The 18,895-nt window shown below is 45.2% G+C and overlaps 1 protein-coding gene across 2 annotated transcripts; it reads right to left on the bottom strand.

The window, feature by feature from the left end:
* Window positions 1–668: 668 nt before the first annotated feature.
* On the bottom strand, window positions 669–18,831 carry NDE1 (nudE neurodevelopment protein 1). Of its 2 annotated transcripts, none has more exons than XM_066576227.1 (9): window positions 18,723–18,831; window positions 15,345–15,473; window positions 15,086–15,239; window positions 11,153–11,301; window positions 10,896–11,032; window positions 9,081–9,260; window positions 7,243–7,334; window positions 4,940–5,091; window positions 669–2,931 (listed from the first exon to the last, which is right to left on the bottom strand). In XM_066576227.1, exons 2-9 carry the CDS (start codon window positions 15,428–15,430, stop codon window positions 2,838–2,840), a joined length of 1,044 nt encoding a protein of 347 aa, XP_066432324.1. In that variant the 5' UTR covers window positions 15,431–15,473; window positions 18,723–18,831; the 3' UTR covers window positions 669–2,837. The 2 variants fall into 2 exon arrangements, with proteins under 2 accessions (XP_066432324.1, XP_066432325.1); XM_066576228.1 differs by lacking the exon at window positions 18,723–18,831 and adding an exon at window positions 18,624–18,687.
* Between the last annotated feature and the right edge of the window lie 64 nt (window positions 18,832–18,895).

Here is an 18,895-nt window from a genome sequence, read left to right as displayed (position 1 = left end):
TGATATTAGTGCCGAAACGCGTTGCAGGACTTTTTTCATGTTTTATATGTTTTATGTACAATTGTACAATTAAATATATTTTCCCTATTGTGGGGACTTTATAGTTTCCCTTATTAGATTGCAAATAATCCCCGTTAAAGAGCGCAGGAGGATTTTTCTATCATAGTTTTATATACTATACTATGTGAAACACTAACGGCGAGATATCGTGCATGCGCACTGAAGCAGGCTGTCAATGTTTCAGCATTCCCTGCTAGGCAGTAAACGTTATGTCACTCCTAGCATTCACGGCACTGTAGAAAATGAACTGCAGCTAATACACACTACAAAACAGGAAGAAGAGGATCCGGTCAGCTGGAGGGGACGTGACCCAGGGGACTGCAGGAGCAAGGAGAAGATCTGGTAAGAAGATTGCCTGGAGAGGAATAGGTAGGTATTGATTTTTTTTTTCTAATGACAAACCCCCTTCAACACTAAACAATAATCATTACGATTCTCTCAGGAACTGGACCAATTGGCAAGTGTAAAAGCATCATAAAAAGGAGTTGTAGAGATAAAGCATTTTAGTTGTGAGGGATTAAAAGGGAACAAAAATACTTTGTAATATAAACACTAGAGATGAGCGAGTATACTCGCTAAGGCACATTACTCGAGCGAGTAGTGCCTTAGCCGAGTATCTCCCCGCTCGTCTCTAAAGATGCGGGGGCCAGTGACAGGTGAGTTGCAGAGGGGAGGGAGAGGGATCTCCCCTCCGTTCCTCCCTGCCGCTCCCTGCCCCCCGAATCTTTAGAGACGAGCGGGGAGATACTCGGCTAAGGCACTACTCGCTCGAGTAATGTGCCTTAGCGAGTATACTCGCTCATCTCTAATAAACACCCTTACACCAATATCCAGTTTGTTTCATTCCAGCTAGTGCAATAATATTACAAAAATAATAGGTTTTAAAGACCAATCACAGCAAAGATGAAAATACCCAAAGGTCAGGAGCATAGAAACAGCCAAACAGCTGTGCTATGCAGTTTTCATAACGCCCAATCACTTTCATGGGAGTTAGAAAAACTGTGAAGACAGCCCACTTGGCTGTTTCTGTAATTCACGATTCTCAGGGCAAGACTGGTTGAGCTCAGTTCTTGAGACAGATGTGGGTCTCGGACGTTGGATCCCCATCTATGGGGCTTTTAAGGCATATCCTGTAAATATGTTAAAGTTCCAAGACAGGAATCCCCATTTCATTCTGGTCATCATTGCTACATCCTTCACACATGTACCCTTCATGCTTTTTAAATTCTATATTTCACTACTATACAACTACTTTGTATGGGATTTCCTATAGGTAAATGGTCGGCCATCAATCTTTGTATACAATCCTGATTGATGGCGACATCTATAGCGACAAGTCACATAATTGCAGAGAGCAATCAGAATCTACCATAATGATGTTTTGTCCATAGTCTGCACACTTGCAGGCATGTGATGTATGAGTGCAGGACTAGGCTGGAGATAGTAGGGGAAATATATTAAAATTCATTTTAGCTTAAGGCCATATAGAAAACGTATGCCAATGCAGTATTAGTATAGGGTAGATGGGAATAAAATTACATGCGTACATCTTGATGGACACAGCCATGAGAGCCAGAATAAAAAAAACATCCATTGCTTTCAAGGCTAGCTGCATTCAGAAAAATGGGAAACGGTGCAACTTAGAAACAAGAATTATATTATACAGTTACTAATCTAAATCACAGAATAAGAACTCCTTTATCAAGTATTACAAAAAAATGTGGACTGGAGGTCCAGTGTAGCTAGCAGTGCAGTATATAGGCATCATGGTGGTGGAGATTGGTAAAGCAACACCAGTTACTGTTGGTGAAATAGCAAAAGATAGGAATGAAGAAAAAAAAATACATGAATTAAATTAAAGTGATCCTTAGGATCGGCAATCAATGCATTACCGATTGGGGCCCAGTGGTTGGTCAATAGAACAATCGGGCTTTGGTGTAGTGCGTAAATGGGCAAGTGACAGTTATAGACAAGACAACATGCTCGGATTAAAGGGAAAGTGTCATCAACTTTAAGCATCATAAACTAAGTCCTGGCACTTATAGTTTAGATGCCGTGAAGTCCGGTGAGGCTTTTCTCATACTCACCCAGTCGCCCGTTCTTACAGTGTCCCCTGGTAAAGTTAGTGCATGCACACCAGCTTGACTCTTCGGAAGTCTGTGCACGTGCATTGCCATTCATCTCTACGCGCACAGCCTTCTGAAAAGCGTCAAACTTGATGAGCGCGCAGACTTTGCCAGGGAAACGGTAGAGTGTAGCAATAAAAATAAAGACTCTATGGACTCCCCATCACCTAAACTTAGTTTATGGTGCTTAAAGTTGAAGAAAGGTTCCCTTTAACAATGAATAAGCTGCAACTCTCCAAATAGCTCTACGGCCCCAATGGTCAAATATTTATGGAATGTCTTTTCCAAGAAAAACCCTTTAACTTGATTTCAATGCACCTTCAAACATGCTGAAGCCAACATCTTATAGAAGAAAAGTCTTCTTACTGTGAACATACAGAAGCCACCATTTAATCACATACTCGTTTCCATCTTGCTAACGAAGATAAAACACTGAAATCATAAAGACCTTATTGCAAAAAAAAACACACCATGAGGTGAACAAGAAAGATTCTGAACAATTGCAGTGCATGACCATCATGAGTGATCCCATGGAGTGGAGAATCTTTTTTGAAATCTTCATTAAATCTCTAGCATGATGTCCAGGTTATATAGTGTCATAGTTAAAATGCCACTAAAATCAATAAGTTAAAGTCTCTAATGCTGCATCCTCTACAGTATCATCTTCACTACTCCCTGAGGTGAGTGCATGCCCTGAACGGGTAACTTTTGGGGCATTGTGCCGAACTCCAGTCGTTTAATGAACCTGGAAAGCAACAAGTTACATGTTAGGAGAATGAAAAAAAAATATAAAGCGATAACTAGGTCAGTACAATCACACCTCTTCAGATTCTTAAGTAGCTGGGTCTCCCCAAGATTCTAATTTAAAGGGCTTTTCCCACTAAAAAGACATTATCTCCTACCTTTTAAGGGGAGCTTAAAATCCATTGTTCAGCCGCAGAGAGATAAAGCATCTTTCAACAGACTGTATGCTGTGTTCTCAGCAGGAGTTGGGAGATTACATTGCCCATGCGAGAACAATGCAGCTGTCTGCAGAGCCCAGCCCACACGCTGTGCTCTACAAACAGCTCCCGGAGGCCCTTTTACATACAAATGAAGCTGATAAAATATTAATGGCCATTAGTGTCCATTAACACTTTCTGTAAAATGATCGCTAAAACTTTCAATGGTTTGAAAGATTCTTTGCGTGTAAATGGGCTTTAGAATTATAGTTATCTAACCTTATTTCCCAGTCTGTATTGACAGTGTGCACTACAGAAGAATCTGGGTAGGACAACTGCTGCGTCTAAGCTGAAACATAGTTACCCATCATAGTATTTGGAATGTACGTAAAGAGTCACACTGTGCAGATTATTAAAGCAACCCTCTGGTCTCGGTGACCTGCTATTCTTCTCTGGCTGTCGCCCCCACATCATCCACTTCCCAGCCAGTTTTTGTTTTTTCAAACTAACAGCACCACTCTCCTCACTACTCGGTATACACTTTGCATTGGTAGTCTGCACTACAGACTGCATTCTGATTGGCTAGCGCTGCTCTCGTGGAGTTAAATAGTAAATGTTAAGTCTCTGCAATTAGTTAAAAGGCTTGTTTAGTACACAAGTACTTCAGTAAACAAACTACACCTGCAGGCGTTCATGCAAGACCGCCAGGAAGTCATCAGCACATAAATAGTCAAACTCATTACCTATGCCATGAGCAATGTCAGCAGTTGCAGCTCAGTCCCCTTCACGTTAATGGGAAATGTCTGCAATACCAGGCACAGCATGTACAGAGAGGTGCTTCTTCTGGAAAAAAGGAGACCCCCTTTGTCCTCCCAAATTCTACACAACCCATTTAAAGCATATGTGCCAAAATTCCTATACTGGCCATACTGTACTATGATGCTTTCTGCATCTAGAACGACATTGAGGGTTGTAGAAAATATAAGAGACAGTATGAAAACAGTGTATGACCCTAGGACCTGCAGGAGCTACTGCCAATGTGACAAATGGAGCTGCTGCCATTGGCCCATATACTGTGTCCATAAAGAAGTGATGTCATCAGATAAGTTTATGAAAACGATAAAGTTTCCCTGTATGAATGTGACATCAATGATCTCAAGAGCAGGAGTGTATAACAAAAAGGGTGGGGGGGGGGGGGGGGGGGGGGGGAACAAAAACCTACGGGCTTTTGTAATTATATAGACTATTTACAAGGACCCTGCTGATCTAAAGCAACCATCCAGTCCCAGGACAATATTTTGTCCCGGGACCAGTTATATTATCCGCTGTTGGTCTACTGTGTTGATATTCGTCCTATCTGCCAGTTCCTGGTCCCGTTTTTTGCTCATCCAAGAGGGCCGACGCAAACTTCAAACTTCTAATCCCCACGGTGCATTGGTAACATTAGACTATCAATGTAATATAACTGTTCTCTGACTGGCCAGAACTGCTCACATGATCAGCACTGGCCAATCAGAGTGCAATGTGCATTGGGTGGTTGGAAAACTGCAGTGGACATGTTGGATAACCAAAAAAGAAAAAGGGCTTAGAGGGACAATGGCAGAGAACAATCCTGTTACAGGATAAAAGTTTTTGCCAGAGTGGCCCTATAAATGGGGCCGATTTGCAATGCCAGACACTGCCCATGGGCAAGAGTGCTGCTGGTTCTGGAAAAAAAATAAAAATTCTAATGCTGGACACCCTCCTAAATCTGAATTGTTACAATGGGTGGGAAAGTTCCAATACACACATGATTTACATGATGCCACTTACCCCTTCTCCCCTGGTACCATAAAAGGCATACTCAGCCTATTTTCACTGCATTCTCTGCTGTTGCTTACAAGAGCCAACAAAGGTGCCGCCGGTCTGTTGGGGGACTGTTCATATACAAAGTGTTTGCAAGATGCAAGCTTAGACTCCAGTGCCTGAAGAAAGGAAACAGACGCTCAAAATATATCACAACTAAGAATACATTGGGTTTAGGCCGCTTTCACACGGGCTACAAAAATTACATGATTTTCTCATGATGAGACAGCGCTTAAAAAAAACAAAAAAAAACACAGTAAAATCACGGCATGATTTGCGATGTTTTGTAGCCCACGTTTCCCTATGGAGCTTGCCTTCTTGTTGCATCGCATGAAAATGCAGTGTCTGTGCGATGCGACTAACATTAAAAGTCCTATTTTCTTTTCCGCGCAAAAATTGCGGCAATATAGCACTACAAAGTTGCGCAAGGAAATCGCCACGAGATAAAAAAAAAAAAAAAAGCAAAAACAAATGCACGAAACAACTGCGATGTCCTTGCACAAAGGTACTAAGAGTGTAGAAGGATGCCAAAGAGGGGGTGGGGGAATGGAGCGGTTTCTAATGGCTAATGCCCATGGCCGGATTTCTGTTGAGTTTAACGCAGCGGAAATCCGCGGTGTTACCCTGGAGCTATAAAATTTTATTGAACCTAATAGCTCAACGTCCACACTGCAGAATTCCGCAATGTGAAACAAACCGCAGCATGTTCTAATTGCCGAGGGAATCCATTGTGGTCAATGGAAGCAAGCTGTCACGCTATACTTCCGCCTGGAAAATGCGTCACTGCCCACCGCTGGCTGCGTCATCCCACAATGCTGGCGTGTCACACCCTGTACTGCGCATGCATGTCGGCTCGAGGGATGGGAACAGCGCGGCGGATAAGAAGGAGAGTATGAGGGTTTGGGGTTGGTGGGGGGGGCACCACGGCTGTGGGCATGAGGCCTCATACATTATATTGTAGAATAAGATTTAATGACACGCCTTTGTAGCGCATGTATTGTCTAACTTACCAGTGCATTGCAGTATACCATCACATCGCTGGATACTCATGGGTGACAAATGTAGCTCCTTCCCACCATCAACTGCTTAAATGCCCCAGTTAATTAGAATTGTGGCATGTAATGGGATAAAAGGCCAGGATCTGAGGTTTCTCTGCTCCCAGCTGTTAGAGCAGGAGCCTGGCGGTCAGTAAAACAGATGCACCTCAGCCTATTCCCAAGCACAGGACTCCAGCGCTGGCCTTAGACTAGGCTGCCATATTTTAAGCCAGCCAAGACTAAGGTACCTTTGCAACTGCTGTAGGAACACGTATGGCTGGTCACTGGGGTTAAAAGATATTATTTGCGCAAAAAAATAAAATAAACTGGACATGTAGGAATGCTGCACAAGCATGAAAGGTAACATACGCCCGTACCTTAATCCCCCGGCAGCTCCAGTTCTGCCGGTGCCAGCGATGAGGTCACCAACATTAGGAACATGTGACCATTGCAGCTAATTACGGACTCATTTTTGCAAGTGATTAACTACCACAAGTTCATCTTCCTGCCTTGTTGTATTAATACTGCTGCAGCCGGACGTGAGGGACACAAGGGGTGGAAAGGCAGAGCGGAGTTGGATTTCACGTTTCAGCAGCATTCTGACCCTTTTTCAAGAATTTTCTGCCTACATGACCCCTTTAAGCAACATCGGGCTGCAACGTTTTCAGACCAAAATAAAAAATTATATATAAAAAAAAAAATTTTAAAAAAATGTAAAAGTAATGTTTTTTTCCTAAAAGATACCAAATTGTTATGTTTTTTTCCCCCTGCAGCGGCTGCGATTGCACAAAAACTAGCACAAACTCATCAAACAGGCTTACAGTGGATGACCCATTCATTCTTTATTTTCATAGGTGAGGGAAGAATGCATTCAGAGTCTATATTTACTACTCCTCCACGCCCACGGGGTGTTGTGCAGGTAAACAGCACTTAGCGTTGCCTAGCAACCACTTGACTTCCTGTCTGGAAGATGCCACTTCTACAACTACTCAATATCTATACAGGAAGACATTGAATTGATGTGTCAGTGCTGTCTAATAGAAGAAAACTGGCCTTGTCGCCCACAGCAACCAATCAGAACTCAGCTTTAATTTCTTAAAATACTCTGGGAAAAAAAAAAGCTGCATTTTGATTGGTTGTTCCTGGCAACAAGTCCTGCTTTCTGTTCTCATTGTTTTAGCATATGAGGCCCATTAGTAAAATACAGGAAACCGTTAAATAAGACTTGCTTACCCCAACTTTTCGGAGCAGATCCCCTACAATGTTCAATGCGGATATCCTTGCAGATGGGGTAAGCGGTGTGCCGCTATATCCGTCATCCGAATCTGGAAGTTTAGAAAGTAAATAAGTGAGTACTTCCAGCCCCTGCAGGGGTACCATCACTTCTGATTTACAACAAACCATTCCTTACGAGTAGAAACATGTTAAGGGGCGGTATGTTTAGCATATACGTTAAAAAGTAACAAACACATGCAACTTAACAGATACGTTTACCCTTTCGTTAGCGTTTTCATGTGTTTTGTGTCAGTGTTTACATAAAAGGAAATCAAATTCACTTTTTAGGTTTTGAATGAAAAAACAAAAAAAACACAGCTGCCTCATGTCCACGGGAAAAAAAAAATAAAAAAAATCAGGCCCCGCTACGGATTCTCCATGGAGAATCTGTAGCGGGTTCCTCCTGCCCCGCGGACATGAGGGCTGAAAAGAAGAATTACTTACCTCTCCGCACGCTCCAGATCTTTCCTTCTTAGCGGCCTGATCTTCTCTCTGTCGCGGCCGGATCTTCTTTCTTTGGCCTGGCGGATGTGCTCGGCACGCCGGCTGCGTACCGCACGCATGCGCCGGGCACACCCACCGGGCCGAAGTAAGAAGATCCGGCTGCAAAGAAGGGAAGACCCATACCGTCTGGAGCAGGTGAGTTAAATTCTGGTGCGGGTCTCCCGTGGATCTGGACGGCTTCCATAGAAGCCTGCGGGAGCCGTCCCCGCGGGAGACCCGCACCTAAATGGAGCATGTCCGGATTTTTTCCTGCACGTGGGACCCGCTCCTGCAGGGAAAAATAACATCCGCAGGTATTTAACTACCTGCGGGTGTCTAATGCATCCCTATGGGGCACGGATCCGCGTGCGGGAAAAATGCTGCGGATTTAAATTCATAATTTGCCCGTGGACATGAGGCCCAACGATAGGATTCCATGTTTTGTTAAAAAAAAAAAGCATGTGGCGGGCAGTTCTTCTGTATGTGTGACAGAAACGTGGTGTGCTACACTATTCCACAAAAACTATAAAGGTTATGTTCACACTTGGTGGATTTTGGTGCTGCCTCCATACAAATCAGACCAAAAATTAGCAAGTCTGTCCAAATTTAAAAAAAACAAAAACTTTGATGCATTATGGCAGGTTACTGTGGAACAATACTTTTTTTCTTTAAATATTAAAATATTTTTTTATTTGGCTTTTCGCTTTTCTAGAAGTCAAGTCAATGGAGGCCGTCCGACCCAGGGCCCGCCTAGCAACGGCATGGGAAAAATAAACATCTGAGAAAAATAAATAAAATATATATCTGTACTGTGCATGTCAGATGGCGACTCGCCGCAACCTAGTGCAGTACAGATGTAGAAGGGGAAGAAAAAAAAAAAAAAAAAGACAGGTACGCACAGACGCCCGCTGTGGCTCCCACATACAGAATCCAGCCCTGCTGAGTGCAGGCGGCCTAACAAACAAAAACCAATACAAAAAAAAAGGAACACCCCCCACTGCCACCTCCCTTGTCTCTGACAATGCTTGCTTTGTAGTCACACCACCCATTTCTGTTTCCTGAAAAGAGGTTGATCAGATTACAAAACCCTAGCCACTGTCTTGCAAAAATAAACCCAGACCTGTCTATGGGTTGTGCCTGGTATTGCAGCTCATCTCCATTAACGTAAACAAGGCGGAGGTGTAATACAGTACCAGACTCAACCAATAAGGATGTGTGCTACAGATTCTGGAAGAGAATGGCCATGTTTTTTTTTTTTAAACCTGGACAACCTCTAAGGGAAGTGACGATAACTAGTTCAACAATCTACTTACTTTTTCGGAATTGCAATGGAGAACTCAGACTAGAGAAGGACCCCCTGTGACCGGTAGGAGTTGACGGTACAGATATGGAAGCTTGGACGGCCATATCTATGCGTTCCCCTTCTTGGTTAGCACTTGCACTACGTTTTATCACCTCGTGTTTCTGTTGAACTGCTAGCTCTTGTCGCAAGTCTAAAAGTGACAAAAAGAAGATTAAGAGGACATCAAGAATCAAACATGTACAGAAACGTACCACGCTACAGCTGAACGACAGAAAGGCACATCATATTCATTAAGTTATTTATTTCCATATTGCTCAACAGAATTATAGGGCGAGCTTAGCAAGAATAAAACAGATTTTCTAGAAGGCTGTGATCACAATAAGGCTCTTCAAGACTAAGCGAAAATTAATTGGTTTTAGTTGTATTTTATGGTTTATACACTGGACAATCCCAATTTGTTGTCCGGGTCTTCCTAAAATAAACTGATCACATGGTGCCCCACTACATGGATCCCCTCCTGTTATCTGGTGTAACTTTGGAAGGGGGGGGCAGGTCTGCCAGCACGTTTACTTCTGCAGCGTAAAGTGGAGAAGTACACAATATGCATTGAAATGAATTGCTTGCCGGCATAATGTACAAGCGTGCCGTGTCCCCTACAGCAATAGAAGCTCTCTGGATTTGCTCTTTGTTCTCGCTAATAAGTGAGGGGCCTTGACTCCCTAAATATTAATTTAGCGTTTCCTAATAAAATGGGTTTTCTAATCCAGAATCAATTTAAATTAGGTAAAAAAAATATATACATTCCCTATCCAAGTGCATCATCCCTGTGGGTACGAGCACTGGGAACCCCAGGAATCATGAGAGCGGCACACCCAGAGTCCTCAGGGAGAATGCAGCTGCAGTGTGCATGCGTGACCATTGGTCTATTCACTTCTATGGGAGTCTGGGGGGATAGCCCCAGTTACATAGAAGAATATAAATGTCTGGTGAACTCAAGCAGCCTGCAGCATAACAAGAGAGATCCAAGTCTTACTGTCTTTTGGCCCATTTGCACCTGACCGCGGAGCATCACACATACATGATGCTCAGTGCTCAGGTCCAGAGACCCACAGTCACTCCGAAGTCCGTACATGAAAACGGACAGTGCAAAAGACAGTGCGGTCAGCCACTAATAGAGCAACTTTTAGAATGTGGTACAACCGAATACTTGCAGCAGGACTATGCAATCGTAGGGCACAATCTGGCCTAAAGCCTCCCCCACACAGGCGCTCCCCCCCCCCCACCACGTGATTAACACTGCGGTTTCAGCGCTGCACTAATCACAGCATAACGCTCCCAGCCGCTCAATCGCGGTGCTTTTCAGCGCAGCGATTTTTGAGCAGAGTCCGTTCTATTTTTCAGCATTTAGCGAACGTCAAAGATGAGGTATGCCAAACCCAGTTGTCGCCAGCAGGTAGCTGCGTCCGAAAAGTAAAATCACGCCGCTTTGCCGAACGCCTGTGTGAGGCAGGCCTTAAAGGAAAACTGTCACATCCCCATAGCAACATGAATTAGCTTATGGTGCTATTAGGGGACACAACAGGGAGCCAGGTGCCGTAGGTTTTTTTTGTTTTTTTTTATACTCACCCGCTCCCACGATCCAATGCCCTCTCATAGACTTGTATAGGAGAGTACAGGCACGGGACTCTGAAAAGAATCAGATTTCCATGCCAAATGCATCACCCAGATCCCCGTCATGACCCCTAACAGCATCCTAACTTAGTTTATGGTGCTCTGGGGACATGACCGATTCCCTTTAAATATACACTAGGGATCATTCGCTTACCTCGGGCTTCATCTTTCAGCCTCTGGATATACTCAAGATTATTTTCCTTCTCATCGAGTTCACCTTCAAGAAATGCATTCCTCTCAATCGTTTGATTTAAACGCAGCTCAAAATCCTCCAAAGAATTGATAGTTGCTCTGTGGGAAACAGAATTTAGGGCAAAGTAAGTGCCTAGACAGAAAGTAGAAAAGCGGTCAATCGCACCGCTATTGCCTTCAGCTGTGATTATAAGGGGCAATGGGACAGGTAACACTAACCTCTTCGCTCTTTCCAAGTCATCATTTGTTTGCTCCAGTTCTCGAATATATTTCTGCAGTTGATCCCGGACTGCTCTGGTTTGGGAAAGCTCGTTCTCCAGAGTGTAGATCTGAGTGTAGCTTCCTGCATGCTGCTCCTCATACTTTTCCTGACACAAAACAAATTGCAAGGTCTTCACTGAAGGCTCATGCACGATACCGTGATGAAACGTACTCCACTTAAAGACCTCTCAGCACTCCTGATAGTGTTCTGTTCCTGTTCTTAAACTATTGATGACCAATCCTTGGAATAGGTCATTAGTATAGATGAGCGAGTATACTCGAGCTAACATTGCCTTTAGCGAGTACCTGCCCGCTCGAGACCAAAGGTTCGGGTGCCGGCAGCAGGCAGGGAGCTACAGGGCAGAACGGAGGGGAGATCTCTCTCTCCCTCTCTCCCCCCCCCCCCCCCCCCCGCTGACTGCCGCTGCTCACCGCTCTGGCACCCGAAATCTTTGGTCTCGAGCAGGCAGGTACTCGCTAAAGGCAATGCTTGCTCGAGCAATTGCCTTTAGCGAGTATACTCGCTCATCTGTAGTCATTAGCAGTTGATGATTGAAAAAGTCAAGGTGATCAGGTGAGTGTTAGTCTCTTCTCAAGCCTGTGGCATCACATTTATCGGCCACATGATCCAAGAGGAGCTCAGTCAAATTCAAGGGACAAAGCTGCTATACAATATACAGTGTTGTGCCTGCCAACGACTGAAGTCACTGCGGTGCTCACCCAAGTCCTGCTGCTTCCAATCACCCAATCGGCGGGATCCCAAACAGCAGACCACTGCAGATCAATTGCTCATGACCTATCCTGAAGACAGAGTATTTCATGACTAAACTGCTGGTGACCCGAGTTCTCAGTGGTCGGACAACTACTGACATATCCTAGTGATATACTATTAATTGCTTTGCTGGGAAACCCCTTCCTGCCCCAGGACACAAGGAAAGAGCTTAAGCAGATTGACATCATATGGATGGCACAGGCTCAGGGGCAGAGCCTATGCCAACTGCAGCGATAGCCAGCTTTGATTGACAGCCAGTCTCCTGCTGCAAGAGCACAGATCAGCGAGAACACTAATCCCAGCCGTAAACCCCTTAAAGGGGTTGTCCCGCGGCAGCAAGTGGGTCTATACACTTCTGTATGGCCATATTAATGCACTTTGTAATGTACATTGTGCATTAATTATGAGCCATACAGAAGTTATAAAAAGGTTTTCACTTACCTGCTCCGTTGCTAGCGTCCTCGTTTCCATGGAGCTGACTAATTTTCGCCGTCTAATGGCCAAATTAGCCGCGCTTGCGCAGTCCCGGTCTTCTTTTTTCAATGGGGCTGCTCGTGCTGGATGCCGGCTCCGTGTAGCTCCGCCCCGTCACGTGCCGATTCCAGCCAATCAGGAGGCTGGAATCGGCAATGGACCGCACAGAAGCCCTGCGGTCCACCGAGTGAGAAGATCCCCGCGGCCATCTTCATCAGGTAAGTAAGAAGTCACCGGAGCGCGGGGATTCAGGTAAGCGCTCTCCGGTGTTCTTTTTTAACCCCTGCATCGGGGTTGTCTCGCGGCGAACGAGAAAAAAAAAAAAACCCGTTTCGGCGCGGGACAACCCCTTTAAATGCCACGATCAATGTTAATTATGGAATGTATAGAGTTCACAAAAGGAGGGCGCTCCCTTTGTGACATCATCAGCCCTACGCCATGAAAACTTGGAGTGCTGATGGGTTTCGATGACAACTGGAGGCCTAACAGTGGCCATTCAGGTCTGCCATAGCTTTTACTGTACAAGAATTGATTATACACTGTAGTACAGAAGTACTGTAGTGTATTATCAGAGCAATCAGAAGACTGCAGGTTCAATTCCCATAAATGGTACATAAAACAAAACACACATTTGTGCACTTTTTCCTCTTGAAAGAAAAAAAATCTAAACTTTTGTTACACATAAAGTAGATGCAATTTATATTCACCGCTGCAATCCCACCACCACTCCTATTGTCAGCACAGGTCTTTGTTTGAAAACTGCCGCAGTGACCTGTCCATTGCAGCCAATCACTGACCTCAGCAGAGTACAGCTCAAGACCGCCCAGACCAGGAAATGGTTGCAGTGGTCATATATGTATACGAACACGTCACTGGTGCAGTATGTAAACTAAGCCCTGCGGTGACGGATGCTTAAGTGGCATACCGAATAGAGCTTGGTTTGTAATTTTTAACTATTTCCTGCCTTCTGCTAAGTTTTCAGTAACGCAGAAGACCCCTAACCAGCCTATACTTTCAGGGCCCAATTAAATAGAACACTACAACACATAAGTAACCCCTTTTCATTGGAGTAGGCGAGTGTAGTTAACATGGAAGGATTTATATAAAAACTCTTAACTGGCTCATGGATTTAACGTCTCTGCAACAAGGATTAAAGCAAGCAGCGGAAAGCCGAGTTACACTGGGTTACTGTTCAGTGCCAGCTGGTGCCATCATGAATGGAATCACTGCCGCACAATACCCTTTTGTGAAGGACATTTGTGAAGCCTTGTGTCATTTTTAGCTGACAAACATGGACAATTGCTTATTGTAATTACTATGTACACTTTTTTTTTTTTCAATCAAGTCACCCAGAGGGATGCATTAGCATCCGCAAAATAGTTAAAAGCATGCGGATGTGATTTTTTTCCTGGCGTGCCGTGTAAAGAAATTGCAGCATGCTCCATTTTTCTGCAGATCCCGCGGGGAGGCTTCTACTGACGTCAATGGAAGCTGACCCATCCGCGGCACACCCCCAGCTGTCACTGTGGACCAGCTGCGGATCCGCGGAAAAGCAGGAAATTTAAAGGGAAAAAAAAAATAAAAATTGTACTGTGCATGTCCCCGTGCTGAAGAAAGAAGATCCATCCGGCAAGGAGGAGACTCGCGCTGGATCCGGAGAGGTAGGAAAATGTATTTTTCTGTCTATGTTTGCGGGCATGGCTGGATTCTGCTGCGGGATCCGTGCGTGCAAGTGGACATTGGGCCTCATAGTTATAGAAAACTAAATACATAGCTACTGGCAGAAGCTTTCATTATTGAGTACAGAAAATGACTCTATACAACGTTCAAGTAGTCAGACTACATTAAAAGATGGTTGGGAGTTTAAAGGGGTTTTCCGGACGAAGATATTGAGCACCTGTCCGCAAGATAGGTCATCAACATCAGATCTGTGGAGGACCATCCTTGGGACCTCCAGCAATCAGCTGTCCACTGCATACCAGGTTCAGCACCATACATTTCATAATAGCTGTGCCTGGTATAACAGCTCAGTCCCATTCACCTGTATGAAAAAAAGAGCTGCTTTTCGGTCATGTGACTGATGAAAATAATGGCACAGGCCTGAGAATAGGCCGCGTCAACAAGCTTAGTGCAAGGTGTCCAGAGCTGTGAACGCCCACCGATCTGATATCGATGACCTATCCAAAGAAAAGCCCCTTTATGGGTATGTTCATAAGGGGTGGAAATGCTGTGGAATTTGCTGCGGAAATTCCATAGCCAAATTTGCACCCCTTTATCCTATGCTATAGCCAAATGTGATATTTCAAAAGCCCATTAGCCAATTGATGATGCCATCACAAATTGATTATGTGAACACAAGGACACCGAAAAAAGTAAAATAAAAAAAAAAATAGAAATCATCGAAGCGCCAAATAGCACACATCACCAACATGAATGGCACCTCACATCCCCCCCATAGGGAAGAGAGGGGTCTACTCTCATGACAGGGGAAGGGGACAGTAAAGTGGGAGCATAAGTCTAACTATAAAGAGGACACTTATTTAGCCTATATCCACCAATCCTCCTAAAGTTTAGACCTGGCACAGCATAAAACCCCATTCAATAGTACTCTTCTGATCAGTCGCTATGTGCGGATTCCCGCTTACCCTGAGGGACTCAAGTTCCATACGCAACTTGTTATTCTGAGTCAGCAGGTCTCGGTTCCGGCTCTCCGTCTGATGAAGTTGCGCTTCCAGCTCCGCCTCGTATTCACGACTTGCCTCTTGGAATTCATTGAGTTCTTCTTGAGCATCCTCGGAACTAAAACACAAAAGATACCCGTCCATCAACCGCTAGGAGCCCAGTCATCCCTATGGCCGGTCTTCCACACTGTATAAGGCCAGACTCCACGTGACGGCTACCTACCTTTTCTTATACCTTACAGCCAGATCCTTCCAGTAGTCTTTCTCCTCTTCCGCAGAGTTAAACGAGTCTGTCTCTAAATCATCCATAGTGGCAATTCCATCAGCAGATTACACGGGGGCGCCTCAAAACCTGGAAAAAGGTTTAGAATAAAAAGTAAATTGCCATAAATGGACATTTAGTACAGAATAGGAGACATTAGAAGGGTCTACAGTTTTATCTAGTAGTCTGGTAGTACACAGGGTCAAGGTCTACTGGACCATAGGAGAAACACGAAAAGGGTTGTCCCATCAGACATGCCCACATTAGGTGATCAGCTGATAGCCCCAGGCAAAAAGATAAGGTAGGGGTGCCTTTACATGGGATGACAGTCAGGCGCATGAGCGCCCAACAGCCTTCCCACGAACTACCGCCAGACTAAAGCTCATGCGTTTTACGCGAGATACTCATTCAAATGGATCAACCAGGATCGTTCCGGCTGCCCGCCTCCATTCACAAGAGTCAAGCAGCTGGCACTTGTGAACTTTCCAGAAACAGTGCTGGAACAGGGCGACAGGCGAGTATAAACGATAAATCTGTTTGCATGCTTGTTCCAATTTATCCTGCAAGCACCCATATTCATAAACCTTATTGTAAATGCATCCAGTGTCATTATCACTGAAGCCCCTCCAACCTGAGCAGCCAGCCTACAGTCTCCTCTGGATGGCACTCCCGTTCATAAGATGGCCAAGTATTGAGGGGCATCTGACCCGTGCGTCATCCTGCCTCCTCCACTGAGCAGTGTGCCCGACATCTACATAAGCGCACATATTGGAGTTCGGTTACCCTCACACTATATTGTGTGGAGGAGGCATGATGGCGTGGGCTATATGCCCCTCTGGGGACATCATTGATAGCTCTCAATGCCATCTCTGCTGCCAAGGATAGGGTGACTGAGGGGAGAGGAGGCAGAGAGAGCGGAAACACCAGACAAAACTGATGTGCTCGGAGGGAGATGGGGCGAGACGGACCTCACCGTCAGCCCCCAGGAGTCAGCGCTTGTCATTACCTACTTCTGGGCTGAATTACACGGGGCTCATTCACATGGATGTATGCCGTTTCAGACTGTGAAATATGCAATGTTTTCACAAACCAAAACTGTGCACTGGTCTTTTTTTGGGCGTGCATACTTCACGTGCACGCAAGAAGAAATAATGCAAGAAGGTCCCATTGATATGTGTAAATATGCAATGAATACGCATGTACCACACGCAGTCTGTGCATTTTCAGGCTCCCGTTGACTTGACACACTGCGGTTTTTTTCACGCATGTGAAAACTGCAGAACGGTATACTCCCATACAAATCAGGTTGTAAGATGCTGCACGAATACGCCCCTGTCAACGAGCCCGTGGCATAAGAAGAGCAGCCTTATGATCTTCAACCCCTTCCCGGCTCTATACTTGTAAGATCCCCCCTCGCCTGCAGTACGGGGACCATAAAGACCCCACCGCGATGCAGAACCAGCAGTCAGTCTGACCGTTTTTGTCAGTCAGTCCCCCAATGTGGAGTACGCAGCTGTACACTATGAGTGTTAAAGGGGTTGTCCCGCGAAACAAAGTTGGGGTTATACACTTCTGTATGGCCATATTAATGCACTTTGTAATGTACATTGTGCATTAATTATGAGCCATACAGAAGTTATTCACTTACCTGCTCCGTTGCTAGCGTCCTCGTCTCCATGGTGCCGTCTAATTTTCAGCGTCTAATCACCCGATTAGACGCGCTTGCGCAGTCCGGTCTTCTTTTCTGAATGGGGCCGCTCGTGCCAGAGAGCTGCTCCTCGTAGCTCCGCCCCATCACGTGTGCCGATTCCAGCCAATCAGGAGGCTGGAATCGGCAATGGACCGCACAGAAGACCTGTGGTCCACCGAGGGTGAAGATCCTGGCGGCCATCTTCACCAGGTAAGTAAGAAGTCACCGGAGCGCGGGGATTCGGGTAAGTACTACCCGTTTTTTTTTTTAAACCCCTGCATTGGGTTTGTCTCGCGCCGAACGGGGGGGCTATTGAAAAAAAAACAAACCCCGTTTCGGCGCGGGACAACCCCTTTAAGCGAACGCTGCTTCCAATTTTTTATTTAATATGTTTTTATTAAACATTTTTCAAATTAAACAGGATCTCCGTTCACATACAGGGTTTGCAGTAATAATCATGCATTTACATTAGGCTGTCTGTCAGATTGCATAGTACAAAAGTATTAGGATATACTTCGGAGTCTTCAGGGTTTTTTTATATTTAAAGACAAAACAAACAAAAAAAACAAAACAATTTTGGGCCCCCATGATCAAAACTATATTAACCCTTTCCAATCCACTGTCTGACGTCTAAAGACAGTCTGATTGAAGGCTGTACAGCTCCAATGTCGGAAGACGTCCGGCAGGGTATTCTTACTGTATATTACTGGTCGCTGTGTTGTAGGGGGGCCTCTCCAGCATGTCCCATACCAGCAGATGGTGCCATTGTATAATGGCAGAAAGAGAAATCCCCCTAGGAAACTCTGAATCCAAAATTGGATTGCAAAGGGTTAAAAAAAAACAACCCCCCCACCCCACACACACAATATATCTATCTATCTCAATATGCTCCCCATGGCGCTGGTCTGCCGCTTCACCACCACAGCATCTGAAAGGTGACATCACCGGGCAGGACCAACCCGCGAGGTCCCGTAAACCTATCAAATGGACTAATATTGTAGAAGCCCTTAGGCAGGTTTATGGATGTCACCGAGGACATCCCTGTCCAGCCTCCTATTGGTCACATAGGTTAACAGAAGACCGGACGGCGGGGAAGAAGCGCAGTAAGCAGGGATCAACCAATGATCTTGAACATGGAAAATCCCTTTAATTAAATCCCATAACTATTTTGGCAAAAAATAAAAGTTGTTGTTTATTTTTTAAAGTGCACAGCGGTCTGCCTAACCTTCCAAAAACATAGAAGGGGTGCAGAGGTAGTCTGCTACATAACGGGACACCACGTGATAGCTTGTGGCCCTCAGGGGTTTTGCACTGGGGCCAGGAGCTTCAGGCACCCCTCTGATAAACAGCCCATTACTAAGCAGGACACAGAGGTTGACGGCCAGTGTGGAGTTGAAGGCCGGCACTATAGAAAGTGCCACCAGTACAAGATACAGCCGTCATGGTTTAGAATTGCGGTCTAGAACTACAACTCCCAGCATGCTTTACCAATGTAGTTGCAATGCACACTCATACGTTAAAAGCCACTGACTACAGCGACCGTCTGTTACCGGGGTCAGGCGTACAACGCGTTACACGGACGTCTGTTAATAGCGGCCAGGTAGGAGCGGCGCAGTACATCCGCAGTGTCCGCCCGCTCCGCCTCTTACCTGTCACTTCGCCGACATCAGCGGACAATCACACTGCGAGCAGGGCAAGCCAAACGCCCGAGCGAAACTCAAACTTCACCGCACGTTCATTGGTTAATGCGACACCCCCACGTGACACACAAGAACCAATCAGCCGTCTCTAAGGGAGGAACTACAATTAAAAAAGATCATCT

Source organism: Eleutherodactylus coqui, chromosome 8 (assembly GCF_035609145.1).
Source record: "Eleutherodactylus coqui strain aEleCoq1 chromosome 8, aEleCoq1.hap1, whole genome shotgun sequence".
Taxonomy (NCBI): domain Eukaryota; kingdom Metazoa; phylum Chordata; class Amphibia; order Anura; family Eleutherodactylidae; genus Eleutherodactylus; species Eleutherodactylus coqui.
The sequence above is the reverse complement of the archived record's forward strand: the minus strand, read 5'-3'. Positions and strand labels throughout refer to the sequence as shown.

Excerpts from the sequence above, each read along its gene's own strand:
- NDE1 (XM_066576227.1), bottom strand. The coding sequence starts at position 15,430 with ATGGATGATTTAGAGACAGACTCGTTTAACTCTGCGGAAGAGGAGAAA. Across the intron at positions 15,240-15,344 it reads GCTGTAAGGTATAAGAAAAG|TTCCGAGGATGCTCAAGAAG; the intron begins GTAGGTAGCCGT and ends TTTGTGTTTTAG. Across the intron at positions 11,033-11,152 it reads GACTTGGAAAGAGCGAAGAG|AGCAACTATCAATTCTTTGG; the intron begins GTTAGTGTTACC and ends TGTTTCCCACAG.